The sequence below is a fragment of the Lissotriton helveticus genome, chromosome 12, assembly GCF_964261635.1.
Source record: "Lissotriton helveticus chromosome 12, aLisHel1.1, whole genome shotgun sequence".
NCBI classification, from domain to species: domain Eukaryota; kingdom Metazoa; phylum Chordata; class Amphibia; order Caudata; family Salamandridae; genus Lissotriton; species Lissotriton helveticus.
The window spans coordinates 337,977,467-338,005,442 of record NC_136073.1 but is presented as its reverse complement, the minus strand read 5'-3'; the positions used below and the strand labels follow the sequence as shown (position 1 = coordinate 338,005,442).

Genomic DNA, 27,976 nt, shown 5'->3' with positions numbered 1-27,976 from the left:
GGAACTGATCGAATTGGTAGTCTACAGTGTTTCTGGATGTTTCAGCCTAAGCTGGGGTTAGCATGAGAGCAGCACCATTTTGTAGCTCCGTCGTGGTCATTCCGCAACCAATCATGGCAGCCGTTCTTTATCGTTATTTTGGGCGGGGTGGGTGGCGGAGCCGAGCTGTTTTGCAGCCATCATTGTGTGGAGTTCAGTTCATCTCACTAGTTTTGTATTTGTCATGAGGGGTTGTTCCTAATGTTTCTATTTTAGCGAGGTCAAAAAGAGATCCCATTAGTGGCCTACTGATTTTGCTCGATTCCTTTTCTTTTTTTTTACACGATTTTTCGTTATCTGCAAAGACTAAACAGAGTATTGCGACTCTGTGTTTGTTTGTAAATAGAGAATGAACCAAAGAGAACTAATTCTAAAACAGTAAATACTTGGATAACAATCAATCAAATGGAGAGAGAAGCAGGCACGACGGATTACAACGGGGGCAAAGGCCTGCGTTAACTACCTTTCACTATCTGCAAAGAGAGAGTACTCCTAATAGAAATGAGGGGGGGGCACCATTCAAAGCAGATCAGTGTGCATAAACGCGAAAATGTTTTCACTTACCACGTACTTGACATTCGACAGCTTATGATATTTGCTATTAAAAAACCATTGAAATTCACTGAAAAAACCATAGGTTATAGACCATATATAGTTAGGAATTAGCATTTACAAAACCTTGAAAATTCACTGAAAAAACCATAGGTTATAGACCATATATAGTTAGGAATTAGCATTTAAAAAACCTTCTTTTACTCACACAAAACCATTGAAATTCCATATATAGTTAGTTGCACTAACTATATATCGCGCACCCGCAATCCACTGCTGATCATGTCACATATTACATCATTCATGACATGGTCAGTGACATCACTGATGACATCTCAAATGACATCATTCTTGTGCTAATACGATAAACCTCTTCAGACTCTAATATAACCTTAGATACACTCAGTGTATACAGACACTCACACACTGCCACTCATCCATGGAGTTACTCACACACCCAGTCAGTCATGCAAAGAAACAATCTCACCTCCATTTCTTCAACTATACAGTTAAACACACCTTACTTATTGAAACATATACTAACACATATTTACTCTCTTATACAATCCCTGATACAAGTTCACAATGATCGATACAACCACTCACTCATTCAGTGGCTCTCATGCACAGTTATTTATATATGCCAACTCTCACATGTACTGTGTTTTACATATGTACTTACTATGACATGTAGCATTGAGATATCCATTCACTCATGCACACAGTCAACTGCCTATGTAGCTGTTTCCACATGCACTCTTGAACTCATACACCTAGTGAATAAACTGCTCACACATCTATGCATAGAGTCACACACCTTCCAGCCACCCCCACACAAACTCAATCTCCCATATAAATACTTGGGCAACCAATTAATAACACATATAGCCTCTCGTATAGCTAATGATCAACACATGCAGCAGTTTACAGAACAACAGACATAATGATGCACAAATTAAGACAGTTTAGTCACTAACCCATGCATTCAGTGAGACACATTTAATCACTCACTCATACAGTCAGTCACGCACCTACTAAATCCTTCATCCAGACACTTATACATCCACTCATTCTTCAATATGTAAGACATATTTTAACTTTACAGAAACATACAGTCACTGGATGTTGTCATCAGTGATGTCATCAGTGATGTCATTTGAGATGTCATCAGTGATGTCATCAGTGATGTCACTGACCATGTCATGAATGATGTAATATGTGACATGATCAGCAGTGGATTGCGGGTGCGCGATATATAGTTAGTGCAACTAACTATATATGGAATTTCAATGGTTTTGTGTGAGTAAAAGAAGGTTTTTTAAATGCTAATTCCTAACTATATATGGTCTATAACCTATGGTTTTTTCAGTGAATATATATATATATATATATATATATACTAACTATATATGGAATTTCAATGGTTTTGTGTGAGTAAAATAAGGTTTTGTAAATGCTAATTCCTAACTATATATGGTCTATAACCTATGGTTTTTTCAGTGAATATATATATATATATATATATATATATATATATTCACTGAAAAAACCATAGGTTATAGACCATATATAGTTAGGAATTAGCATTTACAAAACCTTATTTTACTCACACAAAACCATTGAAATTCCATATATAGTTAGTTGCACTGACTATATATCGCGCACCCGCAATCCACTGCTGATGATGTCACATATTACATCATTCATGACATGGTCAGTGACATCACTGATGACATCACTGATGACATCTCAAATGACATCACTGATGACATCACTGATGACATCTCAAATGACATCACTGATGACATCACTGATGACATCTCAAATGACATCACTGATGACATCACTGATGACATCTCATTTGACATTACTGATCACATCACTGATGACATCATTCATGTGATAATACGATGAACTTCTTCAGACTCTAATATAACCTTAGATACACTCAGTGTAAACAGACACTCACAGACTGTCACTCATCCATGAAGTTACACACACACCTAGTCAGTCATGCAAAGAATCAATCACACCTCCATTTTCTCAACTATACAGTTATACACACCTTACTTATTCAAACACATACTAACACATATTTACTCTCTTATACAATCCCGGATACAAGTTCACAATGATCCATACAGCCACTCACACATTCACTGGCTCTTATGCAGTTATTTATATATGTCAACTCTCACATGTACTGTGTTTTACATATGTACTTACTTTGACATGTAGCACTGAGATATCCATTCACTCACCCATACACTCATGCACACAGTCAACCGCCCATACAGCTGTTTCCACATGCACTTTGAACCCATACATCTAGTGAATCAACTGCTCACACATCTATGCACAGAGTCATACACCTCCCAGACACCCACACACACACTCAGTCTCCCATACAAATACATGGGCAACCAATCAATAACCCATGTAGTTACTCATATAGCTACTGATCAACACATGCAGCAGTTTACAGAACAAAAGATATATTGATGCACAAAGTAAGACAGTTTAGTCACTAACCCATGCACTCAGTGAGACACATTTAATCACTCACTCATACAGTCAGTCATGCACCTACTAAATCCTTCATCCAGACACTTATACATCCACTCATTCTTCAATATGTAAGACATATTTTAACTTTACAGAAACATACAGTCACTGGATGTTGTTATCAGTGATGTCATCAGTGATGTCACTGACCATGTCATGAATGAAGTAATATGTGACATCATCAGCAGTGGATTGCGGGTGCGCGATATATAGTTAGTGCAACTAACTATATATGGAATTTCAATGGTTTTGTGTGAGTAAAATAAGGTTTTGTAAATGCTAATTCCTAACTATATATGGTCTATAACCTATGGTTTTTTCAGTGAATTTTCAAGGTTTTGTAAATGCTAATTCCTAACTATATATGGTCTATAACCTATGGTTTTTTCAGTGAATTTCAATGGTTTTTTAAAAGCTAATATCTATATCTGTAAAATATATTCTTTATCACGTGACGTATCACGTAGCCACGTGAGATGCCTCATGACGCGTCGCATAACCGTGACGTATCGGCTCTGCAGCGCAAACAAAACCGGTAACGTAAGCGCGCCGGAGCACGCTTACAGATATATATATATTTTTAACCTTAATTAGACAAAATCCACACGTGCACATATCTTGAGGCCTTGCAAAGGCACATCAAACAAACAGTCCCTACAATTTTTCAAAGTTTTCTTGATAATCTATTCCATTAATTTTTTTTTTTAATGTTTCTCTTGTTACGCTTACCGGGACGCTACCCGGTACGCGAACCGGACGCTCCAAAAACACAAGATGGCGGACTCACGTTACACTGCCAGTTAGCTTCCCGGTTCGCGTACCGGGACGCGCCTCTATGGCGAAAAATCGCAAAAAAAATTTTTTGCCCCACGGGCACTTTAATATCCCCCTCATCAATCCTAGGGGGTCAGGAGGGGTCTACCTTGCCCCCTTTCCTTCATTTCCCCCTTCGGTTTTCTCGATCCTACCGAGAGACAAGATGGCGGCCGCTCCGGACTGTTTAGAATGTTGACAGACACCAGAGAGCCAATCAGCTTCGCTTCGCGAAGTTCCGTTACGCGTCAGGTACGCGAACCGGGGCGCTGCCCGGAGCGCGCTTACAGATATATATATTTTTTTGAACGTTAATTTCTCAAAATCCACTGGAACACATATATTGAGACCTAGCAAAGGCACATTGGGCTACCAGTCCCTACAATTTTGCCAAGTTTCGTGGAAATCCATTCAGCCATTCGAGCTAAAAGTGAGGCCAACCGCCCTATGGAAAATTGCATGGGAAATATATATATATATATATATATATATATATATAATGAGGAAATAATTGAACCCATTGACTTGGAATTCATGGATGAATCACAAGACCATGAACTTCTACAATGTGTAGAATCTGTGGAATATTTACTTCATTATGATGACGGTCAAATGTGGGAAGTTATGTTCACTCAACAAGAGGACATATCGGACAGTCAAATGTTAGACGTTCTATTAAATTTTGAAAAAGAATCAGAAAAATAAAATTATATTTAATATTAAAAAATTGTTTGAGTCTTTAATCATTTTTATATGTAATTCATAAACTAGTACCAAATTGATTATAATGTAAAGTCAGACTTATAGTATACTGTGCACAATTCCAAAAATCCATTTATATTTAATAATCATTAATACTGCTACTTAAATAAAAAAAATTAAAAAAACAACAAAAAGAACAATCAATAAACATACAATATTTCAAAATATCATAGTCTATCATTCTTTTTTCCTTATAGTACGCTCCCCGGACCGCTTCCCGGTGCGCGTACCGGGCGCTACCCACGCAAAAAAAACAAATTTGTTTTTATTTTTTTTTGCCCCGCGGGGCCCTTTTAAAGCCTCCACATCAAACCTAGGGGGTCAGGAAGGATCTACTATGCCCCCTTATGGTCATTTCCCCCTTTGTTTTGGCCTCCTCTTGTCTCTCGATCCTACCGAGAGACAAGATGGCGGCCGCTCCGGACTGTTTAGAATGTTGACAGACACCGGAGAGCCAATCAGCTTCGCTTTGCGAAGTTCCGTTACGCGTCAGGTACGCGAACCGGGGCGCTGCCCGGAGCGCGCTTACAGATATATATATTTTTTTGAACGTTAATTTCTCAAAATCCACTGGAGCACATATATTGAGACCTAGCAAAGGCACATCGGGCTACCAGTCCCTACAATTTTGCCAAGTTTCGTGCAAATCCATTCAGCCGTTCGGGCTAAAAGTGAGGCCAACCGCCCTATGGAAATTAACATGGGAAAAACGCGTTTTGGGACCCCCCTTTTTTCTAGGCCCCCCCTTGACGAACCCCCCCCAAATTTTCAGGGGCTGCTCAGAAACAAAATGTTCAATTTTCCTGAAAATTTCAGCCAATTCCGTCCACAAACGCCAAAGTTATTAGACATAGAATTTTCAAAAATCCCATAGAGAAAAAATCCTAACTATATATACCTACTGGCGGCCGCCAGTAGGTAATATATATATATATATATATATATATATATGACTTAAAAAAGAAAATGGAATGTTTCTTTTAACTTAAATTAATTGTTTAATAATTTTAATGTTATTTAAGTATTTTTAAGTATGTTTTAGTTAATTATATTTATTATTTCATGATTTTTAAATTAATTTTAAGACATTTAAAAAAAGTCGATATTTTGACTAACTATTGGGCATTTTACCAAGCTATAGTGATAATTATCGCTAAGCTTGGTTAGCGGGTATTAAAATATCGCCGCGCTCCGACGATTTTTACCGCTGAGATACCTTGATATTATCAAGGTTTATCTCAAAAGCGGTAAAAATCGTGGCAAATGCATGAATATCACTGTAAAATCAGCGATATTCATGCATTATCGTGACAATGCTCTTAGGCATGTTATCCACCTTCCATTGGATAACATGGCTAAGAACTGCTCTGGGCAGGCGTTAGCTTTTGGAGATAATCGCGCGATTATTTCCAAAAGTTGGTAATAGGTGATAGCGATGTTAGTGACTGTTTCCAGTCGCTAACATCTTGGCACGCCCACTTTGCATGTCATTAGCGATAATTATCGCTGACATGCATAGTGGGCCCCTAAATGCCCGCTATCGCCTATTAGCTGTCGCTAACTGGTGTTAGCGACAGCTAGGTAATAGGGTGATAAAATTATCGCCGCTTTAGTGGGAAAAATTCCCCTTAAAGCGGCGATAAGGCCCTTGGTAATATGCCCCTATATTTTTTTTAACTATATTTTTGATTCAATATTTTTTTACTTACCTGTTTGTAGATAGGAATTCAATATTTTTGCATTCTATATTTTTTCTTCGATATTTTGGTAATTCTATATTTGTGTATTCGATATTATGTCAGTGATCCGTGTTAGCACTGGAGAATGCGAGCTTGCGGTACAGTATACATAGGGCTTATGTCTCATACTGACTGTGGTTTATGGGAAATACGAGACACCTGAATGTACCGGAGGATGCAAACGACATAGAATATCATTTTATTATTGTTCTGTCCATACTTGAGCTGTGTACAATTTGTTTTAAGAGATGATTAGTTATTCGATTACGAAATATTTTCCTTTTATGTATAGGATTCGTACATGTGTACCATTAACATTGAGGATCTGTCTGGTGAACATGTGTGTATGTGGTAGGGATACCGAGCCCGATGTACTGCTGCTAAATGCTCTACACTTAGCTGCGTTTTGGCATTTTTGTACATGTTTGGTCTATTAATTGAATACCTTTTTAAAGTCTTTCTTTTAGGTGTTTTATCATAGTGATTTTATTACTGTGCTTACAATTTATTTTCTTTGCTCGACCCCAGCGGTACACGTATGACAGAGCAGGTCCGCACTGCACTGGGGTTGACGGTCTAGCCCTTTACTCTCCAATATTTAAACCACGCTGGAGCGACCCCGCAGCGTGTATGTGGTAGGGATACCGAGCCCGATGTACTGCTGCTAAATGCTCTACAGTTGCGTTTTTGCACATGTTGGTCTATAAATTGAATACCTTTTTAAAGTCTATCTTTTAGGTGTTTTATCATAGTGATTTTATTACTGTGCTTACAATTTAGTTTCTTTGCTCAACCCCAGTGGTTCCCGTATGTCAGAGTGGGTCCAAACTGCACTGGGGTCAACGGTCTAGCCCCTTACTCTGCACTATTTAAACCACGCTGGAGCGACCGCGCAGTTTGGAGGAACCTGGTCTTACCAGAGCTGAGTTGTAACAATACCCTGGGTACCGGTCCCCCTACAGTGAAACCCAAGAAGCAGAGTCCAATCCGGCCCAAGCACCAGAAGTAAGCACCCATCAAAGGATGTGGAGACACCTGAGATCCACTTCCTGAGTGACCCAGCCATCCTGAGATCGCCTTTACAAGTTGCCTGCTCCTGACCACGAGGACCTAAAGATGCAAGACGCCTGGCTGACCTGTTCGCTCTGCACCTGGCCCCACCGGCCACATTACTGACTAACCAGCTCTGCTCCCATTGTCCCCAGGCCCTTACAACCTCCCCCCTCCATAGAGATGCACGGCACTTGCCTGCAAGTCCACCTGTGTAGTCAATTTTCAAGTGACCCCATTCGTCTTTGTGCACCAGTTCCAAGACCCTCAGCACTCGGCTACCGCACAGGTGCTCCCGAACTTTTGCTGGAAGTTTGGACCTGGTCCCGACATAGGGGGTCATTAGGATGGCGGGCGGACTTTGCTCGCCCGCCATCCTCGGGGATTGGGACCGCCCACCATAAGGGCGGGGGTCCCGTGGGGGGTATTAGGATGTGCCCGCCACAGTGGCTGGCACATCCTGCATTTTTAGCATTGTGGCGGGCAGTGCTCTCAGCACCGCCCGCCACAATGCTAAAAATGCAATAATGCATTTGCATAGACAAAGCGGCAAGCACCGCGTGGTGTCTATGCAAATGCAGGGGGTACCACAGGTACCCCCTGTGTGCACCCCCCACCTCTCCTTCACTCTGGGGGCCCGCAGGGGGCCCCCAGAGTAAAGACCGCATGCCTTTCCGTGGCGGCATCGCCGCCGCGGAAAGGCATCCACAGCAGCCCATCATAATATGGCTGGCGGCGTCTATTAGACACCGCCACCATATTAAACCCTTTCCGCCCCGGTCGCCTTGCGACCGGGGCGGAAAAGCGGCGGACGGTCTTTCCGTTCACCGCGGTCCCCCCCACCATCCTAATACGGCGGGGGGAATATAGGTGCGGATGGCAGGCGGATTGCCCCCTTACATTCTGCCCCCTAGCATAACTTAAATGACAGCGCAATCTGTAATGAACCACTCAGTGTTGGAAGTTGAGTGTGGTAGAGATGTAACATGACTCCACTCACATATGACACTTGTGGGCTCGTTGAGTGTCCACATTAAATTAATAGGTAAACTATGACTGTTAAACTGTTTCCACAAGGGTTTTCCTCCCTATATACCAGTTTTCAGGAACAAAAAGAGCATAAGATGCAGTAAAATCATTGTGTGCCCTATGCAGACTTTTAATCACACAATTATGCGATTTACCAGGTGGCAAAGGCAGGACTTTAGGTTTTAAAGGTCATGCCACTGATTTCCTAATGGGCCCTATATTCAAGTCCTCAATATAACAGGCAAAAACAGTGATTGATTTCTCACTCTTGATCTTAAACCCCTTTGGGTAATCCAAGTCAGCCAAGCAGTTACTGTTTTACTTCATTTTACATTCCCTAAGAAAAATTCCATTGTCCAGATCTTGTGTTTTTGTGGTTTCATTTTTCATGCAGCATAAGAGTCTCAGGGATCTGAGTCATGGAGTCTGAATGAGTCAAGGACGAGGATGGTTCTTCATGAGTGAGCACGAATGAGAGTTCAGGACTTAGTGATGAAGGAAGTGTGAGTTTCTCACAGTGCCATTCAATTGGTCACAAGGTGTAGAGAAAGCTTGCTGATCAAGTCTTTGGCATCTTTGCAGAGCAACATTCACATTTGTGCAGTGGCTGCTCCTACGCTATGACGGAGGAGCGTCGCCCCACTGCTTTCAAGCAGTACAAGAAGAGGAAGCATAACATGATATTAACTTTTTGTTAATATCATGTAATGTTTCCTTTGCCAGCGGGAGAGTAGGTGGGGCTGCTCTGCTCAGGGAAGCAGGGCAGGGGCGGGGTGGTTTGCCCACTCAAGTGCGCAGTGACTGTTTGGTCGGCACTCTAGGGCTGCCCAAAGCAGTCATGCGCACTTCCCTGTTCTACATGCAGGCTGCATTATAGCCTACAAAGAGAACATTTCCACCCCTACAGCCCCTGGCTGTGCATTGTGTCACGGCACTCCAACCTGGCTGCCTGCTTCCTGTTCCTGGAAGCGGACTCAGGGGAGCAGAGAACACAGGACCCAACCTCGAGGTAAGCATTTTTTTTTCAATTCTAAACCCAGCTCACCCCCCCCCCCCCCGCGCGACACCCCCACGACCCTCGTGGCCCCTGCACCCGCCACTTCACCCACGAGCCATGCCAGCCACCCCTGCATTTGTGACAATAATAATTTTCATTGCATAGGAATAGGACGTGTGTTACGGAGGTATACGCAGCTGTTAAAATATTGACGGTGCCAACAAAAAAAATTCAATGTTGTGATTAAAGGTGAGGAGAAAATGTGCCTGTGTGTCTGCATTAGTGGTGAAGGAGAAATTTGTGGAAGTGCTTTCAGAGTGAGAAGATGTGAGGGATGCATATGGAAAAAGTTCTAAAAGAGAGGTTTGGGGGAAAAACGGTGTGACTTATGTAGAGTGGGTGATTGCAGGGGAAAGTGAAGTAAAGTGGATAATATGCCTGAATTCACAAACAGAAAGCTCAAAAAGAGGTACCCAAATACTGGTCTGCTGATCAGATGCAGTGCTGTGTAAAGCATAGGATTCGAGTATTTACGCTTTAGGTCACACAGTTAATAGGACAGTTTTCCTAGATGTTCCTATTTGGCAACACCCTTTTTAGAGGCACCACCTCCACTGTTTTCATCTTGCTAAAAGCACAGGGGAAAGGCAAATGTTTATTTTGCACTTTGTGATGCAGCAATATAGGTGGGTGAGCCAACAAAGTATCAGGGAGAGCTGAGTCGGAGCAAAGTCAAGGGGTTTAATTTAATGAGCCAAGCCATACAAATGTTTGCTGTGTAATTTGTGCAACAAAATACCAAAGTCTTAACAAAATTCTTAATACCATATTTCTTTAACATATGGAAGCATTTCACCTTAGTATATCAGATTTACTACATTGACAGGCATTTATTAAAAGTGACAGTTTTTTAAGATGAACTTAGAAACATTCATGCCCCCCTTCCCTGACGCCAATGCCGTTAGTGAGCTAAGAGGAAAGTCAGTTATAACATGCACGCTATGTATTGCCTAGATTCTTATTATACATGGGACAATAATATAGTCTATACAATCAAACACAATAGAGATATTTGACAAGGTGTTATTGAAACCAGTGTTTTTTGCTTTCTCCTTGGGCAATTCAGCCACTAGATGGGATAATTATTTCACTCTCCTGTTTTACATCAAAGGTTGATGCTTTTGTAGGTTTTGCCTAGACTGCACATGCACCTTCTCTGCGAGACACGTTGTTTATGTACAGTGGGCATACAGCCTGTCCCTAGCTTACCATTTGTCAGCTTCAGTGTCACTCTCATTCCCTTCATCTCTGTTTGTCACGGCATGCAACTGTCATGTCCTCTTCTTGTGTTTAGCCCTCCCCTGGAGCATGGACTAAGTATTTATGTCCATCCACTGCTTTTTGGAGCTCCTTTTTTATTTGTGTTTAAGATATGAGTGCTTATGCTTTCAGCCCATCTCCCATAACTTCATCCATGTAGCTTCTATTCCTTCCCATCCAGCTCTCTTCTATGTTGCTCCCCATCCCTACCCTGTACTCTATGCCATAGAAGCCATAGAACTTTACTCTTCACCACTCTGCTCTAGGACATTGAACTCTACGCTACTGCACTCTATGCCACTGCATTTTGCTGTGCACCACTCTTCTCTATGCCACTGCTTTCTACACCACTGCACTCTATGTCACTGCGTTCTACTTTGCAGCACTCTACCCTATTTTCACTGTACTCTATGCCCCTCTACTCTTCACAATTCTACTCTATGCCACTGCATTCTATGCCACTGCAATCTACAACAATCTACTCTGCAGCACTCTTCTCTATGCCACTGCACTTTACACCATACCACTTTACTGTAGGCCACTGCATTCAATGCCTGCACTCGAAGCCGCTTTACTCTGCACCACTCTACTGTATACCACTGCACTCTACTCTGCACCACTGCACACTAAACAACTGCACTCTACACCACTCTACTCTACTCTTGGCCACTCTACTCTAGGCCACTGCACTGCATGCAACAGCACTCTATGACACTCTACTCTGCACCACTCTACTCTACCCACTGCTCTCTATGCCACTGCCCTCTACTCTGCACAACTCTACTCTAGACCAGTGCACTGTACTCTACACCATTGCACTGTATACCACTGTTTCTATGCCACTGCAGTCTATGCCACTGTAATCTACTCTGCACCACTGCACTCTGTGCAACTGCAATCTACGCCACTGTACTCTATGCCATTGGACTCTATGCCTTTGGTTCTCTATACCACTGCACTCTTCACCACTCTACTCTGCGAAGCTGCACTCTGCACCACTCTGCTCTGCAACACTCTACTCTCTGGCACTGCACTCTATGCCACTGTACCCTACTCTGCACCACTGCACTCTATGCCACTCTACTCTGTACCACTGCACTCTACACCACTCTCCTCCACTCTGCACCTGTATACTCTATTTTACTACACTCTATGCCACTGTACGCTATTCTGCACCACTCTACTCTGCTTCACTTTACTCTACCCCACTACACTCTATGCCACTCCACTGCACTCCACATCACTGCACTATACACCACTGCACTCTACTCTACAACATCACACTCTACACCACTCTACTCTACTTTTAACATTAACAATATTAATCGAAAAAGCAATGTTAGCTAAACAACCTTTATATCTGTGTTTCGTAGACTTTAAATCTGCCTTCGATTGTGTTGATAGAGAACTTTTATGGGTCAAACTAAATAAACAAGGTATATCAGAAAACCTACTAAAGATGATTAAGCTCTTGCACTCCGAAACCTGGGTTAGAGTTAGGACGGGTAATGGCTCAACATTGACCAAAATAATTCCAACATCGAGTGGACTCAAACAGGGATGGGTGTTGGCTCCCTTACTTTTTAATTTATTTTTAGCTGACCTTACCACCGAATTAAATACAATTAATGCCCACCCCCCCAAGGTTAGCTCAAACTCAGATATCGAGTCTACTATACGCGAATGATGTCATACTCTTAAGTTGTACAAAGGTGGGGATGCAACAACTGATTGATGGCATCTCTAAGTATTCTGAGGCAAACGGTATGCACATAAATGAAGCCAAAACCAAGGTGATGGTAATTACAAAAAACAAACGAACAACACACGCACACAAATGGATCCTGCATGGAAAAAAATTGGAGCGAGTAGCGGAATATAAGTACCTGGGAGTAACGTTCAATGATAACGGCAAGTTCAATACTCAAAAACTCGACATTAAAAGGAAAGCAAACACCCTCATTGGTGCATTTAGATCAATTCAGAGAACCATTGGAGACTTGTCCAATCGCCCTTTATTAAAAACAATTGCAGCAAAATTACTGCCAACTCTAACGTATGGCAGTGAGGTGTTCAACGGAAAAGACGCAGACATCATTAACACCTCAGTTGCTAAAACGTACAGTATCTTATTTTCTCTTCCTAAGAATGCTTCTCAAGCCCACGTGCGATTGGAATTTGGGCTAAACAACCAATGTTGTGCAAGGAAAGGGAACACAATGAAAGTGTGGAATAGAATAAAAAACGATCATGACAATGAAATGTCTCGTCTACTGTTACTTGAAATAAAAAATAACCGGTCGCTAACTGCCAGCTCTTACTTAAATCTAGCAATTGAAGAGTTTGGTATAACACCTATCTGAACACCACTGTTGCGCAGGAAAGTTTAAAAAAAGCGGTAAATAAACTAACTGGTTATCTCTCCTTGATAAAGGACAAAGACATTTTTGTTAAACGAAAGCACGCATGGCCAATTGTGAATGGTTTAAAAAAAAAAAGAAAATTCAAACTTACCTGGAAACTTCAAGGTAAAAAAAAAAAACAAGCAAGTTTTTATGAATGCTAGGTTTGGCCACTTTCCGGGCTTATGCCACTTGGCACCATGGAAAAGATCAGACGAAAACTGCTTATGTAGACTATGTAAGTCAGGTCAAGAAGCTATTTTACACTGATTGTGTCTTTGTCCTGACTTGAAAGTGGAAAGAAAAAGTACACTCAAGAAAATGTTTAATGAACGCGGCGTTAGGACTTGTAGGCAGGCACTAGTGGCAAGCTTAAACCCAGATGACTTGGCAATGAACTCAGCTTTTGTTAAATTTCTATTTATGGTCCAAAAAAAGTTGGAAGCTTGTACTTGATTAATTTATGAGATGTGTGAATATGAACCTATTGAATTAACCAAAAATCCAATTTTAATCCATTGACTTTTATGTCAGATTGATGAAAATTATTTGAACATATGGATAGTTTTTAGCATTTATATAACTGCAAATGTTTTACCTGCTTTTTGTAAGATTTTAAGTAATCAAACAAATAAAATTTAATAGTACTCTACTTTGCACCTCTCTAGTCTAGGCCACTGCACCCTGTGACACTCTATTCTGCACTACTTCACGCCACTGCATTGTACTGCACTGCAGTGTATGCCCCTGCGCTCCACGGCACTTTACTCTGCAACAGTCTATTCTATGCACTGCATTCAGCTTGACTGCACTATACTCTGCACCACTCCACTCTAGGCCACTGCACTCTACACCACTGTACTATACACCACTGTACCCTACACAACTACAGTCTACACGTCTGCACTTTACTCTGCAACTCTATACTCAATGCAACTGCACTCTACACCACTCTACTCTGCACCACTCTACTCTACATCACTGCACTCTACGCCACTGTGCCAGTGTCCTTTAATCTGCACCACTGTATACTATGCCACTGCACTATATGCCACTGCACTGTACTTCACTCTACTCTTCTCCATTATATGCTACTGCACTCTATACCACTTTACTTTACAACACTACACACTACTTTGCCCACTTACCTCTACCCCACTGTACTCTACTCTATGCCACTGCACTCTGCGTCATTGCACTCTATTCCATTGCACTCCACTCTGCACCACTGCACTGTACACGACTGCACCCTCTGCCAGGGCACTCTATGCCAATGCACTCTATTTGTACCGCTATACACACCACCACAATCTATGCCACTGTAATCTACTTTGCACCAGTCTACTTTGTGCCACCACACTCTACACCACTGCACTATATACCACTGCACTCTACACCACTCTACGCCACTGCACTCTACTCTGCACTTCTCTACTCTATGCCACTGCACTCTTTGCTACTCTAAGCTGTGACACTGCATTCTACACACTCTACTCTGCACCATTCTACTCTTCACCACTCTATTCTATGCCGCTGCACTCTACTCTACACCACTCTATGCCACTGCACTTTACTCTGCACCTCTCTACTCTACGCCACTGTACTCTAGTGCGCATCACTCTACGCCACTGCAAATTACTATACTCTGAATCGCTGGACTCTATGCCACTGCCCGCTATGCCATTGCACTCTATGCCACTCTACTCTTCTCTGCACCACTTTACTCTGTGCTACAGCACTGTAGGCCATTCTACTCTACACCACTGGCCTCTACGGGACTCTACTCTGCCCCACTTTACTCTATACCACTGCACTCTATGCCAGTGTACTCTAGGCCAGAACACTCTACAACACTGCACTGTATTTTTATTTATTTTTATTTATTTTTGCAATTTTTAAAGCGCACAAATACCCATACGGGTGTCTCGGCGCTGGTGATCTCAGAGCTCACTAAAGTATGACGGGGGAGTTAGGAGGAGGAGAAGAGCCATGTTTTAAGGTTTTTCCGAAATGTAAGAAGCGTGGGTGCGGATTTGATATGGAGTGGGAGGGTGTTCCACAGTTTGGCTGTGGCTGTCGTGAAGCATCTGTCTCCCCAGGTGGCCTTTCTTGTCCGAGGGACGTTCAGCAAGAAGGCTGCCGAGGATCGTAAAGTTCTGCGTTGCTCCGCAGGGCGGAGTGCTTCTTTTAGAAACCGTGGTCCAGGGTTATTCAAGGTCTTATAGGCTATACACAGAGCCTTAAATTTGATTCGACTCCTGATTGGGAGCCAATGGAGTTTTTTGATGTGGTGGGAGATGGATGTGAATTTAGGAATGGACAGTAAGGTTCTGGCTGCCGCGTTTTGCACGGTCTGTAGTTTGTTAAGAACTCCTTCCTGGGCATTCAAAAGAAGTGAGTTACAGTAGTCTGTTCTTGAAAAGACTAAAGTACTGATAAGAGTTTTGCCGGCTGACTGTGGTAAGTAAGGGAGCAGTTTCTTGATTTTTTTGAGGGTGTAAAAAGCGGATGATACGATGGCATTGGCGTGGTGGTGGAAGGTCAACTTATTGTCAAAGGTGACTCCTAAGTTGCGGACCTTTACCACTGGTTGGGGGGGGGAGCCCAACTCAACTGGCCACCACTGCGGGGACCATGATGGCTGTAAGCTCCCGAACGTCATCACCTCCGTTTTGTCGGAGTTGAGTTTGAGGCAGTTTGATGACATCCAGGAGCTTATCGCCCTCATTCCCTCCTGAAAGTTGGCTGCAACACTGGCTCCGTTGTTGTACACCGATAGTACTAGTTGTGTGTCATCGGCGTATGTGGTAAGGGCAATTCCATAAGATTTTATCACCCTCGCTAAGTCCGAAACATAGATATTGAAAAGCGTCGGACTTAGCGAGGAACCCTGAGGGACGCCGCAGGGAAGTGAAAAGGTCTGGGAAGTGAAATTGCCCATCTTGATAGTCTGGGGGCGGTTGGCGAGAAATGATACAATCAGATCTTTAGCTGTACCTCCTATTCCCATGGCTGAGACACGGTCGATCAGAGTGACATGATCGACCGTGTCAAATGCAGCGGAGAGATCTAGGAGTATCAGGATAGCCGCTCCGCCTTTATCCATGGTTGTTCTAATTTCGTCTGCGGCTTTCAGGAGTGCTGTTTCCGTCCCGTGCCCTTGTCTAAACCCGAACTGGGTATCATCAAGCAAGTTGTTGTCATTGATGAATTTCGAAAGTTGGATGTTCATGGACTTTTCGAAGATCTTTGCTGGGAATGGGAGACAAGCGATAGGCCTATAGCTTGCGGGGATGAGAGGATCCAGAGTAGGTTTTTTCAGCAGTGGCTTAATGATAGCCTCCTTCCAGACTGTGGGGTAAATGCCTGTTAAGAACATGGCGTTGCAGATAGTAGACAGTGCGGGGGAGATTGCTTCAGGGATGCGGTTCAAAATAGAAGGGGGGCAGGGATCGAGGGGGGATCCAGATTTGATGCTGGTTATCAGGCGTTGAATGTGGTCCTGATCAACAGGGGTAAAGGTTGTTAAGGTGGGCTGAGTGTCCATCGGGAGTGTCGCCGGTGAGGAACGGGGGGCTGAGTGAGAGAAAGTTTGGAAAATAGAGCTGACTTTTTCCTCGAAGAAACTGGCCAAGGAGTCTGCCAGTGCCTGGGAGCCTTCTATGCGTGGAGTAGGGGGGTCGGATAGAGAATTGACTACCCGAAATAGTTCTCCTGCCGAGTTCTTTGCATGATTGATTTGAGTGGTGAAGTATTGGCTTTTCTCAGTGGTTATCAATCTTTTATAGATGGAAAGGGCATTTTTATAGTTGATTTTGTCTGCAGGGCTGTAATTGCGACGCCACTGTCTTTCAAGGTTCCTGCAGTATTGTTTTTGCATGCGCAGGGCTTCTGTGAACCATGGGGCTGAGGGTATTTTCCTGTTCCGGTGGGAGGTTTTTGTCGGTGCCAGTTTGTTGCAGGCCATGTTTAGGTTTGTCAGGTAGTTGGAGGATGCTTTAGTAGGGTCATGCTCGTTGGGAATATGGTTATCTTGTATCATCTGTGCTAGTTGAGTTAGGTTTATGTTTTTCCAATCTCTGTAAGATGAAGGAGCTGTTGCATTAAAGCTAGGGTTGATGGGGTTTGTTTGGACTGTAAAGCAAATGGCTGAATGGTCTGTCCAAATGAGTGGAATTATTTGGGTGATATTTACCCGAGGGCTGTTGGTAAAGATGCCGTCTAATGTGTGGCCTGCCTGGTGCGTAGGGGAGGTTATTAGTTGCATTAGGCCTGCAGCTGAAAGGTCTGTGAGAAGCTGCGTAGTGTCGTTGTTGTTCAGAGTCTCAAGGTGAAAATTGAAGTCACCTAGTAGCGTAAAGTGAGGGGCGTCCGCAGCAGCTTCGATTACGCTGCCTATATTAGCTAAAAACTTTGCTCTTGACCCTGGAGGGCGATACATCAGCATGCCCTTGAAGGATGATTTGGCTGAGAGACATAGTGTAAAGATAAGAGACTCGTATTCTGGGCAGGTAAATGGTTTCGTCGTGAGTTTAAAGCGGTCTTTGTAAATTATGGCGATGCCGCCGCCTCTTTTTAAAGGCCTGTCTAGTCTACATACATTGTAATTGGTGGGGGTGGCTTCTCTGAAATCGGGACCTGAGGCATCGTCGCCCCAAGTCTCGGTTATGAACAGGAGATCCAGTTTGTGTGCGTCGATGAGATCGGCGATTTCTAATTTGTGTTTCGGAAGAGATCTGGCGTTTATTAACGCTGCTTGGATCAACGGAGGGTCATTTGTAGAAGCTTTCCCAGTGAGATTGATACAAGTGGGACATCGGAGAGGGCCTAGGATGTGATTAGAATAGCCCAGATGCAGAGGTGCATGGGGTAGAGTAGCGAAGTGCCTGAGTTTTACTAGATCGATGGTGGAATAGGTTAGTCTCACCGTTTGGGTGGGAGGTCGAGATGTAGAAGTCGCATGGGGGTTGGCCGTTGGCCCGTCCTCGGCGCGGACGAGCGCAGACGAGCTTGCCTTATGCGCGCCTTCGGCGCGCAATCGTCGCGCCCGCTGCGCTCGTCCGCTGCGCTTCCGGTTGCAGCACATGATTTATTGTGCTGGCAGTGACCTGGAAGTGGGGGTGTGGCCAGCGCGTGTGGGCGTGTCCGCCGATTGGGAAGGCGGCGTTGCCCTGGCAGCAGTGTACCGCGTCAGCCCAGAATCGGCTTGGCGGTGTGCTGCTCGATCAAGGTGCCAGCAGGGAAATCAGCGATTTAAAAGGTTAAAATACACAGTTATACAGTCTAAAATGCTAACTCCCGGCTTTCCGCCTCAGGAGTGGAGTTCTGAGAACGCTCGCTCTTACTCAGCGCGCGCTCTTTGTAGAGGAAGGGGGCGTGGCCAGCGCGTGTGGGCGTGTCCGCCGATTGGGAAGGCGGCGTTGCCCTGGCAGCAGTGTACCGCGTCAGCCCAGAATCGGCTTGGCGGTGTGCTGCTCGATCAAGGTGCCAGCAGGGAAATCAGCGATTTAAAAGGTTAAAATACACAGTTATACAGTCTAAAATGCTAACTCCCGGCTTTCCGCCTCAGGAGTGGAGTTCTGAGAACGCTCGCTCTTACTCAGCGCGCGCTCTTTGTAGAGGAAGGGGGCGTGGCCAGCGCGTGTGGGCGTGTCCGCCGATTGGGAAGGCGGCGTTGCCCTGGCAGCAGTGTACCGCGTCAGCCCAGAATCGGCTTGGCGGTGTGCTGCTCGATCAAGGTGCCAGCAGGGAAATCAGCGATTTAAAAGGTTAAAATACACAGTTATACAGTCTAAAATGCTAACTCCCGGCTTTCCGCCTCAGGAGTGGAGTTCTGAGAACGCTCGCTCTTACTCAGCGCGCGCTCTTTGTAGAGGAAGGGGGCGTGGCCAGCGCGTGTGGGCGTGTCCGCCGATTGGGAAGGCGGCGTTGCCCTGGCAGCAGTGTACCGCGTCAGCCCAGAATCGGCTTGGCGGTGTGCTGCTCGATCAAGGTGCCAGCAGGGAAATCAGCGATTTAAAAGGTTAAAATACACAGTTATACAGTCTAAAATGCTAACTCCCGGCTTTCCGCCTCAGGAGTGGAGTTCTGAGAACGCTCGCTCTTACTCAGCGCGCGCTCTTTGTAGAGGAAGGGGGCGTGGCCAGCGCGTGTGGGCGTGTCCGCCGATTGGGAAGGCGGCGTTGCCCTGGCAGCAGTGTACCGCGTCAGCCCAGAATCGGCTTGGCGGTGTGCTGCTCGATCAAGGTGCCAGCAGGGAAATCAGCGATTTAAAAGGTTAAAATACACAGTTATACAGTCTAAAATGCTAACTCCCGGCTTTCCGCCTCAGGAGTGGAGTTCTGAGACACCACTGCACTTTACTCTATGCCACTCTACTATACTTTGCACCACTCTACTCTGTGCCACTGCACTCTATGACTCTCTATTTTACAGCATTCAACTCCACTGCACTCTATCCCAGTGCACTGTATGCCACAATACTCTGCACCACTCTTCATCACTGAACTCTACAACACTACACTCTATGCCACTCTACTCCAAACCACTCTAGTCTACCCCACTTCACTCTACTCAATTCTACAGTTTGCCAAGCCAGTCAATGTCACTGCACTCTACACCACTAACCTCTACTATTTGCCGCTCTACAATATTCCTCTCTGCTCTACACCACTCCACTCTACTCTATGCTATCCCACTCTATGCCATTCCACTCTACGCAACTCAACTCTATACCACTCTACGGCACTACACTACTCCAAGCCACTCTACACCACTCCAATCCACTCTACTCAATTCTACACCACTCCATATTACTCTATGCCATGCCACTTCACTCCACTCTACTCCACTTGATGTTCCAGTACATGGCTTAAAGAAATCAGCAAAGCCAACATATCTCACGTAGGCGAAACCTTTTGGCTTTGTCAATGCCTCCTCTTCAGTTCTTGGGGCATGAGATTGGAGTATGGATGGCAAGCAGTAGCCACATGAAAGCTCAGCTTGTTTTGGGCTCGAGCCATGCTGCACATCGCCTAAGTTTCCTTAAAGTGCTGCAACCTGAGTAACAAAGTCTGTGGGGGCTCTATGACCTCTTTGTTTTGTTATTTAATTGCAGTCACTGAGGTGTTCAGCCTCTCCTAAAATCGTTCTGTTTGTCAAGTTAGGCAAGCCAGCAGAGGAAGGAAAGGCAGGAGATGCTATGTTAATGCCAGCTTTCCTGACTTAAGAATAAGAATGATTTTAGGCAAGCAACAGCACCGCAATGACCATAATTAAATGTTAGAAATAAGAGGTCTTGAAGCCCACTGAGTTTGTTGCTGAGGGTACTACTGCTCTTCAGTGAGACTCACATGATGCGTGCAAAGCTTCAGATAGACATGCTCTCTCACTGTGTTTAATCTCCTGCATCTGTGGAAATATTAAAAACAGAAAAGCACACTTCTTGTGACCACACACGTGTATGTCTGTATATTGCCTGTGGTGGGATAAGTGTATTTATTGAAATCTTGTCCTAACACGAAAACATGGAGTAACTGAACACAAAAAGCACCGACCTTTGCTGTTAAACAGAAGAGAGAACGATGTCTGAATTAGACACCGGCAACCTGCAAGCCTGGACTCAGCTTTCCCACTCATCCATTACTTCACTGATTGAGGGTATACATAATAAAATAATTTCAGAATCTGTGAGCAGAAAAAAAGCTCAGTTTATAGAAAATGTCTTGCTTCACATTTAGCAACCGTTTAGGCCATGCAAATAGAGAACACGATTAACTGACAGATGTTGGAAAACCTGTGGCAATGTCACTTAAATCAGTGTTGAAAGTATATGTACTTAACTGAGGCATTGAGAAATGTCGAAAAATACGTGTTGTTTAATTTTTAAGAGCTTTTATCATGTTTTTTTCATGACTTTGTTGCCTGATTTACAACTTTCAACGAATCTCCTTATCCTCTGACTTCCAGATCCGGACTTGGATCTCGGAAGCTGCCTCTGTAGCCCCTAAAAATTCAGTACCTTCTACGCCCTTGTTTGAAAACGCTGTACGTGAAGAGGGAAAAACACTACTGTTAACCAGTGGGAATGCTTTCATCAATTTTCTGTGTGTTTTTTTCTTTCTTGTAGAGTTCACCTGCTGAATAACATTGTGACTGGGTTAATCCTGGTTATCACGGCCGTCAACGTGTTCATCACGGCCTTCTGGTACTCCTCACCCCATTTAACCCCCGAGGAGCAACACATCCTGGCTGTAGAGAGCGGTCCTGAATGCTGATAGGATGTTGACTGCACGCGCCGTGCTCAGGGCAGGAAGTGCTACCATCTCCCACAGCCCTTGAAATCTCCTTTTGTTATGAAGCCTTCTTACAGCGGGAGTTCTGCTTACAAACCCAGTAGAATAACATAAGGGATACATGCTTTACACACGGATGATGAGGGAACTAAATCCTGTGTTTGACATACTGGCATGATGTTTTTCGGATTATTTTTCTGGCAACAACATACATACGTACATTCAGATCAGGACTATAGACTTATTTGGTTACTTACATTTTTCACGGTTTTATTTGTGCGTTCATAAATTATGTGGGTTAAGGTGGTGCTGAATAAATTATTATTATTATTATTATTTTTTGTTATTCCATGCTGCTTTGTAGCTGTCTATTTAAAAATTGTCATCTAATTAACACCATTTAACGGTTTGGTAGAGGTGCGCAAATGAACATGCCCTCAATTCTGGGGTTTTTTCACCGACTGGTACACTAGCCATATTCTGGCCTCATTTACCTCGCCTACTACCCAGGAAGGTCAAAGGTAAAGTCTGCTGACACTATAAATGTTTGTAGGGCTGCAAATGGTGAATCAATATTTTGTGTATGCTGCCCACATGTGGATGATTCTATGCATTACTGTCATATTATCAAACCCCCAAATATTGACCTACACAAAAATCAGCACCATAATACGGTTGCAGCGGAAGCAATATACTGGTTTCGTAGCACTGGGCCCATATGAGTAACTGATTTTACCCAGATTCTATACTTCGCCCACAGAGGCGATGGTACTCTGATAGACCTTTCTTTGTTGTAGAGAGGGGTGAGAAATCTGGATGTTTCACTGTCGGCCACCCAATAAGGACCAATAATTGGCAGCCAACTCACAAATTGGCGATCATGTTCAAATATATTGCTCTCAGAACCATGCTATCATTGTAATTGAAAGACCCAACGTCCCAAAGAAGTTTAGTCTAACAAAAACTATCCAAACTAAGAGCTCTGTTGTTTCTACACAAAACAAGAGCAAACAAGCCTGATGTTCTGGAAATAATCTATGACTTTCTCTAGCAGGCATTTAGAAATTATAAAATTAAAAGCAGTTTCTGTACAAAAAACATTAAGACAATAAAAGACTCGGACAAATATAGATAATTTGGTTATGGTATTAAAGATCCTAAATCAATGCATATAAGTAACATTTAAGAAACTCACTCATGAGTTTAACAGCTGGATATATAAAATCACACAGCTAGACAAAGTAAATATAGGAATCCATAAAGAGGATGGTTTAGAATTAATACCTCGTACCACCAACAAAGGCAGGAAGATGGTTCACAAGGGTTCTTTTAGCATGGGTAAAAAGATCAAGTTAGAGTTACCACAATCCTCAATTCTTGCAGCATAAAATTATATCTAAACATTTAATTGCAGAACACTCTCGAGGTGTGGCAACTCTACGCAGGTTCTGCACATCCTTTACGAATAAAAAGTTGCAATGAACAATGCAGTTTGCCACATATACTAATATGTTATGTGTGAGTCCAAGTGTTAGGAAGACAGGCAACACCATGAATCAATCTTCAGCATATATGTTACATACCTACAGCCGAACTGGGACCAAAAAGAAGTCAGCCTGTAGAAAAGAATTCAGCCCTTGTGCCTGAGTTTGTGTCCGACGGCGATCCCTCAGGTGAGGCATTCGTTTGCTTCTCGGAGTACTTGTGGCAGAAGTCCTGTACTGCTGTTGGGTTTTCGAATAGCCGTGGTCTGCCTCTTACCTCCTTGCGGAGGGCATCCAAGCATCAGGCAAGGTCCAAGAGAGGAACTCGACGTCGCTGTGGGTGTTTCGGTGGGACGAGGGCTGTGGATGGACGCCGGCCGTTTTATCAGGAACGGCCTGCTGGAACACAGTGCCCACACCCTTCTCCCCTGGATAAATAGGACCTTCAGTCCATCACTAGATCTATAGACCACTCAGACGGCTTAAGACAGATATACAACTAAGGTGGCAAGACCGTTTACACCACTCAGGAACTTTTGATAAGCACTGCCTTCATCACCTATTAGCATGCTTACAGTCCAAATCTGTTAATTCGACATGGGAATGAACTAACTTACATCAGGATTACAGTATCTGGGAAGGCGACTCTTGGACCACGGTTCCTCTCACATTGTCTCCAAAAGCGACGTATCATAAACTTAAAGCCCTGAAGAAGTCCCAGCTTGGGACGAAACGCGTCGGCTGTATATGTTTCACTGCAAATTGAAAATTAAAGATTAAAAGAAGACTATCAACATCTTTTTGTGAAATATTTCTTCATCGTGCTTAAATACCATTTGCACTTATTATCTTGCTTGTTGTGGTGCACCTTTGTGGTTGTTTTACAAGGTCCAAGAGAGTGGTGAGCCCTCTCCACCACAAAGGTGAATGTGAGAGGTTCTTTGCCAAACAAGTTGACCAGGAGATGTTCCATAAATTAATCCAGGCAGCTGGTGTTCATGGATTCCGGTATACTCAGGATGCGTATATTGTTGTGTCTACTTCTTGCCTCTAAATCTTCATTCTTCATTGCAACTGTCTTTAGAAGCCTTTCCAAATGGTCTATCCTCTTGGCCGACTGGGCCGCCCCATCCTCCTGATCCGAAACCCTGCCCTTCATAGTATCCAATCTGCTTTCATGGTGGTTCAGAGGTACAATCACTAAGTCTAGGTGCTTGGCTAGGGTATTAAAGCAGCTGTCCAGGGCCCTAAAGCCTGATCTTAACTCCATCATGAGGTCATCAGTACTGGACAGGGCAGCGGTAAAAGCATCTAGCGCCCCACTCTGCTATTGCCGGACTAGGATCTTGTTGAATGTTAGCCTGCACTGTTTTGGGTCACCTTGGACCATAGTCCATGGAAGTGTGAAGTCACGGTGTCAGACAGCCCTAGTAGGGCGCTGCTGCACAGCCTGCCCCTTGTGCACAACTGGGCATGGAGCATCACCCATCTCTCAGAGTGGAACTGCCAATGGCAGAGGGGGTTCTCTCGCCATGATCTACAGCCACTGCTTGCAGAACCAGTTACCAAGTTTAGGTGCAGAGAAGGCGCAGCAGTGGTCTCCTTACTGGACAGGGAGAGGGCGCAAATCAATTTTAGGTTCTACTTCAGGTAAATTCTAAAAAGTTAGTTTAGGAGGTGAAATAGATTTAACTGTCAAATTACCTCATCCACTTTCTACTAAACCTATACATTTATTTTCAGCTCTCCCTATTTTATGTTAGGTTATTTCTATGTGCATAAGCCATGTCCACAGATTCTGTTGGTCTAAATACATAGTCCATAGTTTCCGCTAGTGAAGCTTCAGGATGTGACATTAAGCTTAGTACAGGAGGTTCAGAAAAAAAGAGAAAATCTTCATTTGAATAATAATACTGCAAGTGATCAGTACCATAAAATAAACTTGTTAATAGACTACAAGAAATCCCAGATGTTAACGGTAGACTATGACAGGTAACACTTTCAGCAACTGATGCAGGTAATTGCATACATACGTAGCAATCACTAGCATCCATTGTGTCAATGTTTTCATTTCATAACCTAGTGTAGCCATTTAATGAAGAATCAGTTTATGAAATATCAAGATGCAAAGTTTTTTCATTCCAAGCAGTAGAATCGGTGCTATTTGTTTTGACATTTTAAAAAGATGTTGTAAGCTTAGGATATTCAACTAGTACATAATGCGGCAAGTTTAAAATAAGAAGCAATGCAACTAGTATACTCCCCTCCTGCTTCCCAATCACTTGTCAGTCTGTAGCACCTAGACACCTCTAGGCATTTCTTTGTGCATTATAAAAATCAAATCAAATCAAATGATGCTTCTACAATGCCGGCAACTGTACAAATGGCATAAGCATCTTTCAGATGTCCTCCATTTTCTCGCAAACAGTACCCATCAACAAACAACAAATGATCAGATTCAGACAATGGTTCATCCTGTATATCAAGTCTGGGCTATGTACATAACTCAGTCACATCCAAGCAATCATGTTCAACTACATCAGTCACAGTTTTATTTCCAGGCAATGGTGTTATGTTCTTTGTGCCCAACAGTATTTGTTCATACTTTGTAAGACAACTATTGGTTAAACGCCATGATCGAGTATGGGTCAACAGTATTCCCATGAGTGAGGCACAAACACAGTCAGTAAATGTCCGATGACTATGTTTTCACAGTGCTCAGGACGCACACTTACATATGCAACCGCTTTCAAACTTCCATGCAACGCTGCAGCTGCATGATCAAGAGTCACAGAAAAATATGCGACAGGTCTGCCATTGCTTCTGTTCATCTGTGCCAGTACTGAAAGAGCGCAGTCTTCCCTTTCACTACAAAACAACACAAAGCATTTGTTCTAATCAGGCATTCCCAGAGCTGGTGCCCTACAAAGGCATTCTCGTAGCTCAGTGATGGCAGTCATACAACTGTCAACCCAAGGTACCGGATCAGAAACGTCTTTATGTGTCAACCTCTGGAGAGGTTTTGCTATCAAGGAATAATTTGAAATCCATTGTCAACAGTAGCACACCATTACTAAGAACCTGCACACTTCTTTTTGGGTAGTTGGCAGACTCATGTCAAGAATCACAGAGATTTTTTCTTGTGACACTTTCCTTACTGCATTTTCAATGTGGTGTCTTAAGTACAGGCTTCAGTTTGGCAAAACTACATCTTAGTTGGGGATACTTTATATACATTTTCAGCCAGATGATACAAAAGGGCAATGGTATCAGTCTTGGAAGCTTCCTTAGTATTTAGTATTGTCAAGCTTCCTTAGTATTACTGTTTTGACACCACCAGCAGGTTGTCCATATACTGTACTAATACTGAGTGATTTGGCATTACCAGAGACTCAAGATTCTTTTTGAGAATCTGATTGTGAAGATTGAGGAACTTTCCTTATACCTATGGCACCATGCCAAAATATAATTGCCGAAATGAAAAGCAAAAAGGAACTGACTGTCCTCATGCAAAGGAATAGAAAAGAAAGCTTGACATAAATAAATGACTGAAAACCATTCGACCCCACATGGTATCTGAAATAAGAACACCCCTGGATTTGGTACCACTGGACAGCAAGGGATAGAAATTGCTGTCACCTTCTGCAAATCCTGCACTATCCAATACCTGCCATTTGGCTTCTGTAAGCCCATAATGGGAGCGTTACATGGACTCCCCATTATCTCCTTCAGGATCCCTTGCTCAATAATTAAGTCAATCACAGGAGTAATACTGGCAATAGTATCTGGAGTCAAATTGCATTGTGGGATTCTTGGATATTCTGCATTAGGATTCACTGTCATTCGGAAATTTGATTAGTCTAATGTCTTTACCTGTTAAGTCCCAGACTTAAGGCATCACGGTGTCTCTCAATTCACTGGGCAGTCACCCTTTGTCAGTAGAGGATACATTCCCATATCAGATCTCTGTTGGGTACGTTTAAAAGCAACTTCCTCATCATTTGTATGAAATGCAATACCTCCCAGAGTGCAATAGATAGAACAATTAAGCTTGAATAGTAGATCACATCTGAGTAAGTTCACTGGACTAGAATCACACACCACAAATCAATGTAAATCTTCAAAGGACCCTCTTTTAACAGGAACTGCTTCAGAAATTGAAGTGGACAACTTTTTATTTGAAACTCTTAAAACGTGGATGCCTTCTCCCAAGACCAGTAGGTTAGGAACCTCTGCAGTTCTTATAGTAGAGTGGGTAGCACCAGTGTCAACGAGTAATGAGACATGGCTCCTGTTTAGCTTTCCAACCACATATGTACTACTCTGGTCTACCTCTAATGCTGCGCCAAGCACACAGGCTTCCTCTCCTCTCAGGATCAGTCAGGCTGACAGGTCAAAATCATGTCTGAATTACATACTGTTGTGACACAATTTGATTTGGGAGAGAATTCCTATTTGTCTGCTGACCCTGATTCATATTGTACATGAACATTTTGTTGCGGCATCAGAGCTTGCAGTATCTGCATTGATTGGGATGTATTAGGATTTTGTACTCTGTCTTTCTGTCTGTTGAGCCTGGACAATGTTATTTCACCGAGATTGTGCATATCCTCCATTTTGTATCTGATTTTCAGGACCATTTACATTAAATCTACACTTGGGTTTCCAATGTTCAAAGTTTCCGCACACATGACATGGATTTATTTTCTTCCAAGCCGACACATCACCACCCGTTGAAGAATCTATTGAAACACCACAACCTCCTCCTTGAGACTGGAGATTCTGCTGCTGAAAACCATTAACACCCTGCATTACAGGAACCAAATAAAATTCTCCCTGTACTGGAACTGTATTGCCATAACCTGAAGGATTCTAACCTCTTTCTACTGCTTTCACCTGAGTTATCATTAGCTATTATTTTAAAATCTTA

The 27,976-nt window shown here is 43.3% G+C and overlaps 1 protein-coding gene across 1 annotated transcript in view; it reads left to right on the top strand.

Annotated features, from left to right (window-relative positions):
* LOC144798676 (ninjurin-1-like) overlaps window positions 1-21,895 on the top strand; it is a 366,520-nt gene extending 344,625 nt beyond the window's left edge. Inside the window, exon 4 of the mRNA XM_078669658.1 lies at window positions 21,397-21,895. Within this exon, the coding sequence (XP_078525784.1) occupies window positions 21,397-21,544 (148 nt within the window). The 3' untranslated portion in view covers window positions 21,545-21,895. The remainder of the gene's footprint in view (window positions 1-21,396) is intronic.
* Window positions 21,896-27,976: the final 6,081 nt, after the last annotated feature.